The sequence below is a fragment of the Lontra canadensis genome, unplaced genomic scaffold (assembly GCF_010015895.1).
Source record: "Lontra canadensis isolate GAN:19392208 unplaced genomic scaffold, GSC_riverotter_1.0 scaffold163, whole genome shotgun sequence".
Lineage (NCBI taxonomy): Eukaryota > Metazoa > Chordata > Mammalia > Carnivora > Mustelidae > Lontra > Lontra canadensis.
The window spans coordinates 5936-19289 of record NW_022631157.1 but is presented as its reverse complement, the minus strand read 5'-3'; the positions used below and the strand labels follow the sequence as shown (position 1 = coordinate 19289).

Genomic DNA, 13354 nt, shown 5'->3' with positions numbered 1-13354 from the left:
GGCCTATTCACCCACACTGCCTGATTAATTTGCCCCATCCCATAGTTAGAGAACTCGACAGAGGTCGGAAGTGCTCTAGTGGGCCCCAGAAGCTGACCTGGGGCTATCCCTGCCCTGCTAAGCTCAAGAGACAGACAGAAGAGAGACAGAGGAACAAAGGCCCTCAGAAAGCAAGGGAGTTCAGAGCCCAGAGGGCAGGCACCCACTCCAAGGAAGCCAGCCGGGGCTGCCTCCCCACTCCGTCCTCTAGTTCATGCCCTTTGGACTGCTGTATCCTAGCCCCTTTCATCTGGTGCCAGTTTCCAGAGCAGATGAGGCAGTGGTGGGGTGGGACCCAGGAACCCCAAGAGTCTGGGGCTGAAATCACTTTGGGAAGTGCCAGGACAGCACCAGAGATCGGGGGTGGGGGACTTGGGGGAGAGGTCACCTAGTCCAGGTTAGCCCCCTACACTGAAGTTCCCGACACTTTGAGCCCCCCTCTGACTTCAGCATCTATGGGCGAAGACCTAGGAGTTCTGGCCTTACTTCCAAAGAGCTTAGGGAAGAGTCACTGGAGACCTGGGCTCTGCTCTTAGGAACCTGGGGAGAAGGGAGGGAGAGAGCAGCCTGGGACCTTCTCCCAGCCCCAAGCAGATGGGATGGAGCCTAATCTGCCCCAAGATATGGGCCCTGAACCTACGGACAAGCCCAGGCTCCCCTTGCCTCCATAGACTTGTAGGACTGAGGGGAGAGGGACTTACCCACCCAGCATTCCAGACTATGAGGGTCCCTAGGCTCTGCTCATCCTCCACACCTCCCCAGTAAGCTGAGTGGGGGAGGGGAGGGGTGAAGAGCTGCTAAAAATAGCAGCAGCAGCGGCAGTTACAAGTCTCCTTGAGGGGTCAGTGGAGCCCAAGGTTGGGGAGGAAAAGAATGGAGGGGGCTGCAGGGAGGGGAACACACCAGCCTCAACTGGGGCCTCTTATGCCTCCACCAGGACCACAGCCCTACGGTGCAGGGATAGAAGCACCTAGATATGCAGGGACACATGGACACGGACACCCAGGGAAAGAAGGACAAGCCAGGTGGAGAGGCACACAGATGCAGCTCTTTGCACATCTGGGGTTTTTTCTTCCCAAGACCCTCAGAATACCAGAGAGACCCAGCTCTGCTGCCCCCAACCCTTCAGCCTTCTCTCCTGTCCCAACCTTGTTTTGACCTCCAAGGACTCTGCCAGGTTGGGTGTGTTGTCACTTTGAGTTGAGAGGGCTAAGTCTTCCTTCTCTGATCCCTCCAGTCTCATCTGCTTGAGGCCCAGGGTTGGGAAAGTCCAGTGGGCAGTGTCAGTGACACGGCTGCAACAGTGACCAGAGTCAGGGTACCACGCAGGTGGTTCGAGTCTCAGGAATACCACCTCAACTTAAGCAGCAGGTGTCTTCCTGGCCTGGCTGGTAAGGATCCAGCAGGGCAGGACTAGAGATCTACCAGGGGATGGGCAAGAAGTGAATGGGCAATGAGGGAAGAGGAACAAGCGGAGGCTAGGCTGGATAAATAAATAAATGAATGACCTCTCTCAGGCATGCCTTGTTTCATCCCACGTTTACACCTTTGTCTGGAGATGCTAGAGGCTCTTCTGTCCTCAAAAGAAGGCGACTTTCTTTCCCCCATTTCCTCTAACCAGCCAGAAAATAGGGCCTCATGACAGGAGGGGGCCTGCCAGCTGCTGGACCAGATGTTTCAATTCACAAACACATCCCCTTGCTAGATGCAAATGATGTTTAAGACAGTGTCCATCAGAGCAGCCAAGTGAGGGTCGAAGGCCCTTAGAAGCACCATGAATCCAACCTTCATCCCTCCGTACTGCTAGTCTCATCTTCCTGGTCAGACCTGGACCAGCTGGTGCTCCCTCCCCATTCCTGCCTCAACATTCTGTCACTGGGCTCTTCCACTGACAATCTGAAAATCAGCCCTTCTTGGTGCTGGACAGCTCTGGATCCTGGAAGACCACGGCCCCAAGTAGGGCTTTTGGTTTCCTTCCAGCACCACCCACTCTGATTTCCTTTGATCTCCATGATGTTCAGTGAAAGAGGTGGGACAGGTGCCATGAACCCCCAAGGAAATGGAGGCAAAGGAAAGTGATGTGAATTGCACAAGCTCACCCAGCCAGCAAGAGCCAGAATTGGGTTTAAGTCCTGGGGGTGTCCTGGTTCGCTGACGAGCCCTCTTCTTTTCTTCCTTAGGGGATGCCCCTCCTCCCTGAGGCATAAGTTGGCTCTCTACACTTCCCCGATAGCCCCCCTCCCAGGCTCTGGGACTCCCTAGGCACCTGCTGGCTGATGGGACCCAGGCCAGACACTCAGCAGGTGGCTGCTTGGGGGACAAAGGAGCTGGTGCTCAGCTGCTGTGCTGGGAGGGAGGAAGAAGCAATGGGGGGGGTGGGGTGGAGGGATCTGGTCTAGGAGTGGGGAGAGGCAGGGTCTGCTTCTGTGCCTTTAATAGGGAGCAAGCATGCAAGGGGGGGGCAAAACAGCATGCAAATGAGCATCTGTGTGGAGGGGGTGCTCAGTGGTTCAGGCACTTTTCATAGGGGCTCTCCAGTTCTGTCCCTCCAGCCCAATGACCAGCTGAAAGGAGGGTCCTGAGGGTAGAGGGAGGATCCCATGGGGAAGGAAGGACTGGGGGACCAAGGGAGATGCTGAGGTTGATGTCAGGATTCTGACTGGGACCCTAGAGACTGCAGGGGATGTGGGAGGTTTGGGGGAGGAAGGGAGAGACCCACTGCTTGCATTCTGCAGCATGGACATGACTTGTTGCCAGGAGGGGCCCTGCAACTGCTCTTTTGGGGGGTTAGGGGACACCTAGTCCCAGCAAAGATGGGAAGAGTTGTGATGAAGGGCACCACAATGGCCTGCCCTAGGGGTCCCAGAGGCTTACTGGACCTTCAAAGACCCAAAAGGTGAGCCCTCTAGCCTCAGACAAGAAACTGACCCAGAGCAGTCCCTGGCTAGGAATCTCCTGTGCTTCCGAAGACCAGGGGTTGGATCACATAGGTGCTGTTTGGCATCTCATTTGTATCTCATTTAATTAAAATCAGAAGGTCCAGGTCTAACTGAGAAGGCAGTCACAGCTGAGCTTATCATTAAGAAGGCAGCTCCCCCTCTAAACTGGGTTCCTTTAAGGCGTTCATCATGTTGTATTCCTACTTATCAAACACCTGATGGGGCTGGATGGAGAATGGATGGGTAGATGAAGGATTGTCAGGCTAAGTTCCTAATGGGAGGTATTTAGCTTTTAGAGGACAGAGAGCCGTCTGGGCTAGATGATCAGGAAAAGAGGGTGTGGGAGAACTGAAATAAGCAGAGGGACACAGGATAGCATTTCAGGAATGGAAAAACAGCTGAGCAAAATTGTAGAGGTTGGCCCAAACAAGACATGAGTGGGGTCTGGGGTTTACCCTAGCATCTTCAACCAGTCTCTCCATGGCCCCCCCTTCCCATCACCACTCAGTTTCTTCTCATCTCTTGGCAAAGTTCCTTGTCCCTGCTGGGCCCAGCCAGGACCTCCCCTGGCCCTCCCCCTACCCCTCTTGCTAGCCTGCCTGCCGGCAAGACTGCAGACTGAAGCTGGAGACCCAGGTTGTTGTTGGAGAAGCGGCAGATTTGTTTGCTCCAGAGCCCGCCGAGAAATCTCAACAATCAATGGTCAACAACACTGCCGGCTGCTGCAGCATCGATCTCCCCTCCCTGGGCTGGCAGCTGGGTGGCAGGTAGGCAGGTGGAGGGAAGCTGGGGCAGGCTTGGCACCCGGCCCTGTCTAGGAGCTGAGTTGAGCTTCAGGCAAGTTTGGGCTTTCCTGCCTGGTTGGGGGGGAAGGTGGGGAGGAGTGGGCCTCAGCAATGGGGCTGAGGGGTTAGGCTGGGGCAGCCTGGAGGCCAAGACAGGATTAACTGGTCCTCTCATTCACCAAGGCCCCCAAGACCAAGATTCACTTGACTCCTAGCCTTTGCTCTGGGCTCCAAGTGTCTGAAAGAATGTTTGATTCATTGCCACTAAGAACTGAGCAAGATAAAATATCCCTAGTCTACAGCAGCAAGGAAGAGAGTAGACAGGAAGCTAAGCCACTGCCATCATCAGAAATGTGCAAGAAGAAAGTTAGGTGACATTTACAGCTCTGTGCAACTACATGGGCTTGAACTTGGTCTATGGAATGCAGGAAATAACTTCTATCTAGAGTTGGGATGAGAACTAAATGAGCTAAGGTATGGAAAGTGCTTAGTACGGTGCCTAGCACATAGCTGGTACCTAATACATGTTTGCTAGTATTGCTGTGATCATGGTGATGAGAATGAGTGACAGTCGCCTGGGTTCCCATGAGCTTGTACTAAAGCTTTGCCTCTGTCTGGAGGGGGTGGACACAGTGCTGTCTGCAGCCAGGTTTTGCAAAACAGGGAGGCACTTTGGAGTAGCCTACTTAATGGCAGTGAAGCCCAAGGTCAGTGACTTAATCTCTCTGAAACTCAGTTTTCCCATCTGTAAAGTGGGGATAACTGGTCTCTTGTATTAAATAGAAAGAGCATGTGAGGGGCACCTGGGTGGCTCAGTGGGTTAAGCCTCTGCCTTTGGCTCACGTCATGATCTCAGGGTCTTGGGATTGAGCCCCGAAGCATCGGGCTCTCTGCTCAGCAGGGAGCCTGCTCCCCCCCCCCCCGCCTGCTGCTCTGCCTACTTGTGATCTTTCTCTCTCTGTTAAATAAATAAATAAATAAATAAATAAATAAATAGAAGAGCACGTGAAAGGCTCGGTCTGAGGGTTCTGGGCCAGGCCTCATGCTTCAGTACTTGTCTGTGGCATGAATGAGAGAAGTATGGATATAGGTACTCTAGGGACTGTTCTCTCAGGAGAGGTGGCGGGAAGCTGGGGCAGGCTAGGCACCTAAACTCTGAAAGCTCTGTGGACATGAATTATTAGATGACTCCCAGGCCCCCACTTTCCCATTCAAGGACATGCCAGGCTAAGAGCTGCTCCCAAGGTTTCATACTGGCCCCTCTGAGCTTTGTGAGGATGTCTGAAGCTGAGATGGATGGGGGGCTATGGTGAGAAGCCCGACGACATGGGGTTGTCCCTCCCTTTCATTAGTCCTTAATTTCATACAGGGCACCTCTCTCAGCTGGCAGAGATGGTAGGCAGGTGCTGTGGGAGGGAATCAAGAAGACCGGGCTCCGGGCTTACCTCCACTGCTGTCTGCCCGTGCAACTCTCATGAAGTTATTCAACATGTATTTAATGTCTGTCATATGCCAGGCTCTGTGCCACTGGGGACACAAGCAGGGGTGGCTGGAGAGAGGCTTGAGCTTTCTCAGAATGGCCATCAGCATCCCACCCCCAAGCCACCTCAGGCTGACGATGTGACAGCATAATTTGTGGAACGAAAAAACTAAGTCAAGGCTATAATTTATAGTGGGGATAATTGGCCAACTGTTAGGAAAAGGAAAAAAAAATCCTAACATACAATCTATGTAAAAATAGTGTGCTTGCTAGGCAAACTCAGCCTCAAGGAACAGGATCTGCTGCTGCGCCCCCACCTCTCCTTTCTGACCCTGAACTTGCTCCAAATAGGACTTCTTGGAACTGCCCCAAGACAGAGGGGCTGAGCAAATCAGACTTGGTTGTCTCCTTCCTGAGCTCAGTCTTGCTCCTTGGAGAGAAACAGCAAGCAGCTGGGCATTTGTGACCTAACAAGATGGGTACCCTGAGGAGGGAAAGTGGGGGCTGGTGGGAGGCCGAGAGACCACTGACCCAGGCTAGAGGTCCAGTCGGATGAGGTTTCCCCTGAAAAACCAAAAATACTGCTGAAGAATTGCAGGAAGTGTCAACCAAGGCAAAACCCAAAGCATGAGACAGAGTGAGATTGACCCAAGAGGGGAAAAGAATTTCATGCAGAAGGAATGGAAAGAGCCCAGAAGCTGCTGAGAGCATGGATGGTTTGGTGGATTGATTGGCCTAGCTGGGTGAGTGGGCTTCCTAGACCTGGTGCTTCCTGCTGGAATTAGTCTGGAAGGGGACTTGAAGACCCCCTCTGTCTTTCCCACACCTCCCAGCTGCTGACCATGGCTAGCAACATTGTTTCCCCCACTCCCCAGACTCTTCTAGATCCTGGCTCTTTCTCCCTCAGAGCAGGCCAGCAAGCTGGGGACCCAGAAATCTGCATGACTTGACAAGCCCTTGGAGGCCCTGATGTGCTCCTAGGCTTGGCAACCATCAGGTGGTGCAAATGTACATTGAGCACTCCAGACAGTGGAGACTCAGAGAGGGCAGAGGTGAGACTTGGGACACCCGGGGGGCCTGTGCTCTTCACCATCAGGGCTGAGAGTTCCTTCACTAAAGTAATTCCTTTTTTCCCATCTTTCTTGTTTGGGGGGTGGGGTCCCCAGCTCTGACACTTCTGTCCAGGCGGGGGCGCAACATCCCTGAGCTGAGATCAACCAGCACATGCGGACCAAATGGACTAGGAGGGATGGGGACAAGGAGGGAAGGGGCATGCTGGAGGACTTGGACAGCTACTTCTGGGTGGAGGGAGGGGGTAAGGAAGCCGACATTCAGAATTCCTCCCAGCGTTCAGGCAGCCAAGGTGGGAGGGGCATGAAAGCTCTAATTAAGCCCAGTTTCTAATTAAGCCCAGCCCCTGTGTCGCCTCACTCCCCATTATTGTCCCCAAGGCATTTTAAGCTGCCACCCTGCTGAGGAGGCTGGGACGGCCGCCAAGTTCAGACAAGCAGGAGGGGCCAGAAGGGGCAAGAAGCCAGCCCAGACTTCCCTTCTAGTCTCTGGGTCCTCTAGTCTCCTCAGAAGCCTAGGCAAGCCTCTTGTGTACCATGTCTACCTCTGGGGCTCCGAGTGACATGTAGATTGCATCCCATGGGGCCTTATCCCCAGCAGCCACTTCCTGACCCCAAAGTGCCAGACTTGGGGCAAAGAGCAGGACCTAGCTTGGGCCTAGGCTGCAGCCCCCAGATTTTGAAATGTACTGTTAGAATTCCACACCTCCCATAGAGTCTACAGGAAGCTGCAATTACCATTTTAGGTTAAAGCAGCCCTAGTTTGTTAACCCTTTCCGCACTGGGACTCCTGAGGCCAAGCCCTCCTCTTTCTCTCCTTCCTCCTCCAAGCCTTGCCTCCCAGACACCATCCCCTGGTTCCTGACAGAGAGAGCAGCCCCTGCTTGTGGTCCCCTCCCTCCCTCTTTCTGCCACACACGCTCATCAGAGTTTAGAGACTGGAAGCATTGGGTCCAAGGTCACAGGGCCAGCGAGGCAGCCTCTGTCCCGGGAGAGACCCTACCCCAACCCAGTCTGTACCACTTCCACCTTCACAGTCTCCCCAGGCCACATTCACACACGCAGAGTTTAATTAACTTTATTGATATTCAGAAATTAGGAGAATGACTAAAGGTAATTGCTCATTAAAAATCATTAAACTGACACAGCAGGCCCAGGCACACACCACCCCTCCTAGAGAAAGGCTTTCCTCCATGTGGCAGGATCCCTGGGGTACCATCCTCTGGTCAGGAGGATCACGGTGGCCCACAGTGCCCCTCAAACCAGAGACCGATATTACCGTACCCTTCCCCCACCGTACAACTGCGGGGTGGGATCCAGAGAGGGGTTGAGCCAGGCCCAGGGTGGTCTTACCCTTCCTCCCCCCACCCCGATTCTAAGGCCTCCGACATCTGGGGCCCTTCTGCCACTTCTGGGCGGCTCCCAGGGCATCTCATGGGCTGCCCAGAGCTGTGTCCCTCAACCTATGTGTGAGCAAAACTCTGGGGTGGGGATGATCTTGAGGCCACAGGAATCGCGCTGTACCACCTAACCCTAACCCCAGGTCTTTACTGCTCGAGGCCTGCCTTCCCATGGCTGGAGTCCCCAGGAGCCCCGAGATGGCCAAATGCTCTGCCTCTCAATGAGACAACTCAGTACCCCAGCCACTAGGACCTGTAATCTCCATGGAGATGGAGGGGCATGCCAGGGCTTGCCCTGGTCCAGGTCCTCTCTCCTCATTCCTGGCACTGCATGGCTGCTTCCTTTTCTCCCTTGGGGAGTGAAAATAAAGGTCTTGCCCAGCAGGTGAACTCCTAGCCCCTTGGGCATGTGGCCCTATTGGCATTGGAGAGGTCCAGCTAGGTCAAGGAGGGACCCCGGCTGGGGGCACCCAGACTCTTGGCCACAGTGGACAGATTCCTCCCAACACTTGCACACTTACGCCCAGTGGGGGTCCCCCAACTCTCAGCCACACCAGCCACCCATCCTCCTGGAGACCCGCAGTCTCACTCCAGCCTTGCAGGGAGCTCTCTGGCAGAGGCTGTGCCGCACGCTAGCGGCCTTACACACTCTTCTCACTGGCTCACTGCTGAGCCCTCACCCGACATCCACACCTCCGGAGGGGCAGACATCCTTGGTTGGACCTGTTATTCCAGACACATTGGGCCCTGGTTCACACGTTCATACTCAGACCCACACACCTGCACAAGAGGCTTCACACAGGCTCTGCGCCCCAGGGGAGGTGTCCAGAGCAAGATGTGGCCAGACCTGGGAGACCCGGACTCCTAGGGACATCCTCAGATGGCTGGGCAAGGATGCAGGCTTTTTGCTTCCTCTTCCTGCCCCCAGCAGGGTGGGGTTTTGGGGGTCTCCTTGCTTCCCCCACCCTCTCGCCCACAATGTGAACACTGGGTTCTGAGTTCTGGGCACCAAGGGAGGACCTGGCGTCAAGAGAGGAACAGACGAGGGCAGCCAGGGGGCGGGGCGAGGACACCCTTCCACCCACACCGGCCCAAGCCGGGGAGGCTCAGAGAGCAGCTTCCGCGTCCCTAGGGACGCAGAGCGCAGAAAACTGCCATCCAGGGACCCAGTCTGGGCCCGGCCCCGCTGCCCTGACCTCCTCCAACATGGCCTGAAAAGATCCAACGAGTAGATTAGAAACTCCCACCTTCTCCCCACTCTACATCAGAAGCTATGAACCATATACTTTGAGGGACAGCGGGTGCCAATTCCAAGCAAGGTGCAGGCGAACCCACCAGACGACCGGCTGCAGTGGAAGAAAGACCTGGGGGTCTGTAGCTTTGGTGAATGTTTGAGCCGACGCCGTGCAGGTCCCGTCGAGACTTGGAAACCTTCCTTCCCCAGAGGCACAGAGCCTTCATCCTCTCCCTAACACTCCCTTGCTGCTCACTTCAGGCCAAGCTTCCCTCCACCCGGGACCAATGAAGTTGGAGACCGGACTGCGAGCAGAGGACCGGAGGCAGCAGGGTAGGGTGCCTGCTCTCCTGCGACGAGTCTGCGGCCGTGGGATGGGCGGGGGCTGAGCAGGTCCGCGGGCCGGGAGGGAGGAAAAGCTCCGGAGTGGGCAAGACGGAGAGTGCAAGGAAAGGACTTCGGAGAGGGAGGCTCTGGTGCAGAGTCCCTAGCCCAGGACCTCGGCCGTTGCGGCCCATCAGAGCGAGTAGCCGAATCTGGGGCCCCCGCTGCCCCGAGTTTCTCCCTGGAATTGTACTCTAGGTTCCGACTCCCGCGTGGCTGCGCGAAGCGGAGGGAGGTGAACGACTTCCCAACCCCGGGGTCCGGCCGCCATCCGGCTCCGTCCCTCCGCAGTGAGGACGCGGGGGTCCCGGTACCGGCAGCAAAGTCTAGCGAAGTTTGGCGGGCAGTAGGGGAGGCGGGACCACGGGCGGCCAGCAAGACCATGCAGACTCACCGCCCCTTGCCCTCTTCCCCTTCCTGCACGCGCCCCGGCGCTGCTAGACGCCTGGAGTGTGGCGAGGTAGCGCGCGGGTGAGCGCGTGAGTGTGTGAGGGGAGGGGGTGGCGTGATGAATTGCAGCAGAGAAATCCCATTAGATCCGGGGAGATGATTAAAGGCGAGGTCTTGGCTGGGCGCGAATGGCGGGAGCCGCGGCAGCTTCCCGCGGGTTGGAGCCCGCGCCCCGCCCGGCTCGGCCGGCGCGGGGGCCAGCGCAGCCGGCGGAGCACGGTGCTTGCGCTGGGGAGCCAGATGCGCGAAGCTGGGTGGCGGTACGGTCCTCTCTTCCCACCCCCGGGACCCCGCCCCCGCCCCCGCCTCCGTCCTGACGCCGGACGCCGGGGTCCCTTACCGTGAGCCAGGAGCGCCAGCAGTGAGGGCAGGAGCAGCAGAGCTACCGAGCGCATGGTGCCGGTTGCGGCCGCGCCCCGGGTCGGAGCTACGGCGGGGAAGCGGGGGGCTCGGCGGGGCGTAGGCGCGGGGGACAGCGGGGTCCTGCCGGGTAGAGGGAGCGGGGCCGCCGCCGCCGCGCCGCCAGCGCCTGACAGAATCAGCACCACGGCCAGCGCCTGGCGTCGGCGCCGGGGATCGCCGCGCGGGGCTGGGGGCGGGGGCGCGGGAGGAGCGTTTACCGTAAAGTCTCAAGCAAAGGCGCAGAAGACCCAGCGTCGGGAGCACAGGCTCCCGCGCCGCCGCCGGCGCTGGGGAAGAGCTGCCCTGCTCAATGTGGGCACATGGCCCCCTCCCTTCCGTGCTGCCCACGCCCAGCCAAGCCTGCCACCCTTTCCCTTATTAACAGCCTGCCAAGGAAGTGGGGTCCTCAGCTGATTTTCCATGAGAGTGCAACCCCTCTCCACCCCTCTCCACCCCATCCTGGTACCTGAGGGCACCAAGGGTGATCTGGGAAGATGTTCTCGAGTGAGGCAGCTGGCGAGGCCTGCGTGCCCTTGTGGCAGCTCCGACTTGGGCTCATAGTGAAGATGGCTTTTGAGCATACAAAAGACAATAAATTATTACTTTGCGCTCAATAAATGCCAGGGCTCCAGGCAGCTGCATCAGCAGCAAACTGTGCTCACAGAAAAGCTTAATTATCCTGATATTATAGTTAAAAGCCAGTGGTACTCGCGTCCTGGGAAGACATTCTTCACAGGAGGCAACTTGGACCAACCTGTGGTCAGCTGAAGGTAGTATTCTGGGTCCTCATGCAGCCCAGGATCTCCAGGACCCTGTTTTGGCAACATGCACCCCCCACCCCCAGGACCAGAGAAACCAAAGTAACAGCCAGTGAGAACAGACCCTTCATGCCTATCCTTGCCCACTTTCCTGGAACTGGTAGAGAAAATGGGACAGGCATGGAGGATGGGAGCCTTTCCCTAGGGTTATTTTAGATAGAAACTTGAAGGAGGCTCAGGGGAGTAGCCAGGGAGGCTCTGCCATTCAATGACATGGAAAAATAAACTTCTATGGCTCTGCTTGGGCTCAGGAGCTCCAGTGAGTCATAAGGCAGCAGAAAGGGCAGTCAGAGCTGTGTCATCCCTGAGGGTGATGTTTAGACATAGGGGTTTCTGGCTCCATAGATAGGCTGGCTTGAGCCTCAGTGGACACAGTGGGACATGACCATATGACTGATGATATTCCCCATAGAGGAAGAGGAGGGCTGAACAGCTTTCTTATTAGTGCTTTTCACATGAACTTGGCTCTTCCCCAAAGCTTTCAGAACCTAGTGACTGTCCAGTACCCTTTCTGACTTCATCTTGGAAACAGGTGGCAAGACTTCTCTTCTTAAGTCTCATTCCTCCGAGAATCTTTTGATCCTTACTACCTCCACTGTCTTCCAGCTCAGCTCATCACAATCTCTCCAGATCCTCTTGCTGTGGGCTCTGGGGAGTCGCCTTGAACCAAACCACTACCATAAAGAATCGCAGGCAGCAGGCAGGTGACATGTGGAATGGAGGATTTTTGGACAGTCTTTTCAAGAAGCTGAGAAAAAAAAAAGGACAGTAGCAGAAGATTGGCAGGTGGGGGGGGCGAGGATGGTTGACAAAAGAATCAAAGGTGAGGAGAGGAAGCCAGGAAAGGTGCAGAGGAGACAAAAAGTTGTCAGGAAAAGAGGGAGGTAGAAGGTTCTGTGGCTGAGGGAAGTTTGGGGAAATGCTGGTAAATGGCACGAGAGTCCTCCTTTCCTCTTTAAAGGTATTCCTGACCTTCTCCTTGATTTTTGGCCCATTTGAACTTAGTAGCTTGGGAAAAGGAGGGCGAGTCATGACCCAGGGATGAGCTTTGTATGACAGGATGATTCACGGTGTTTTGGAGGCTGGTGGGAGGCTTGTCTCTAGACAGCTGGGGTGGACACTACTCACAAGAAGGGTAAATGGACACACCCAGGAACTTGCCATGTCTCCTTCCCTATTGCTTGAACTAAGGTAAGCATTCAGGAGAGAATCCAACGGAGACTACAAGTCCCAGAATGCAGCACTCTGCCCTGAGCTCAGAGGATGGGTGTGTACTGCATTATGGGAAGAATAATGCTCCCGGGTTGTCTCTTCCTCCTAAAGATGGTCAACGTTGTCCCTGTGAAATGGGTTCCCAGTTAGGCTGAGGTGGAGACTGGCCCAGACTGGGAAGCAGTAGAGTTTTTGTCAAGTACCTTGTCTATGTCCTTCAAGAGACCCATTCTGCCCAGAGCTCAGAGACAGTTGCTTAATTGTCTGTCTTCTCCATTCATTGTCAACTCCGAGAAGGCACAAAACATATCTGTCTCCTTCATCCCCAACCTAGCTCACTATGTGCCTGGCACATAGTAGGTGCCTCATAAATATTTGTGAATAAACGATGCGGGAGTAGTGGAGGTAGGGTTGTGAGGGAGGATTGTCTAAAGCCCAAGGCAGGTCATTGGTGCCAAATGAGTGCTGTGAGATCCTGGAGAAGGGGGACAATTGCTTCTTGTGGCGGTGAGGGGAGGTCATTGAAAGCATCACACACAAGACAGGTGGACTGACACAAAGTCTTAAATAAGTTTTAGGTTTCAGTCAGTGGAAAGGAAGGGGGAAGACATCCAAAGTTGGGGGAGTGGCGTGTACGAAGACAAAGTGGTGGAAAATGCGAGAGAGTCTGGGGTCAGTGAGAAGGCTTGGCTCTGGTAGAGTGGGACATCCTTGTAGAGATCTAAGAGGGAGGATGTGGGGCAGCTTGTGGCCAGACTTGGTGGTCATCTGAGTTGCAAGACATTCTTGGGGGCTTTACTGAAGGATTTATCCCATCACAGAGATATCTGCACCAAAACAAGGGAGTCTGGAATTATTAAGGTGGGTTTTTAAGTACCACAGCAAGTGGTAGTAACTGAGAAGGGTTCAGAGCTGACCCTGAAGGTTGGAGGGTAGGGGTCTGAGTTACAATGGCTGTGCTAGTACTGAGGGCCAGAGAGAGAGAGAGAGAAGTGGGGCTCTCCAGTCCCAGGGACCTTTGTAGCTTCTGCCCAGACAGTGGAGGACAACCAACCCACGTCCCTGGAGAAGCCACTTCCAAACAGCCCATCAATTTGCAGGATCACAGGCGCACTGGTGATTTATTTTGAAGTCTCTGTCT

The 13354-nt window shown here is 55.4% G+C and overlaps 1 protein-coding gene across 4 annotated transcripts in view; it reads right to left on the bottom strand.

Moving 5' to 3' along the window:
- Positions 1 to 10348, bottom strand: part of SEZ6 (seizure related 6 homolog) — a 44763-nt gene extending 34415 nt beyond the window's left edge. For all 4 annotated transcript variants that reach the window (XM_032845351.1, XM_032845352.1, XM_032845353.1 and 1 more), the window contains exon 1: positions 10122 to 10348. In XM_032845351.1, coding sequence (XP_032701242.1) covers positions 10122 to 10176 — 55 coding nt within the window. In that variant the 5' untranslated portion in view covers positions 10177 to 10348. The remainder of the gene's footprint in view (positions 1 to 10121) is intronic.
- Positions 10349 to 13354: the final 3006 nt, after the last annotated feature.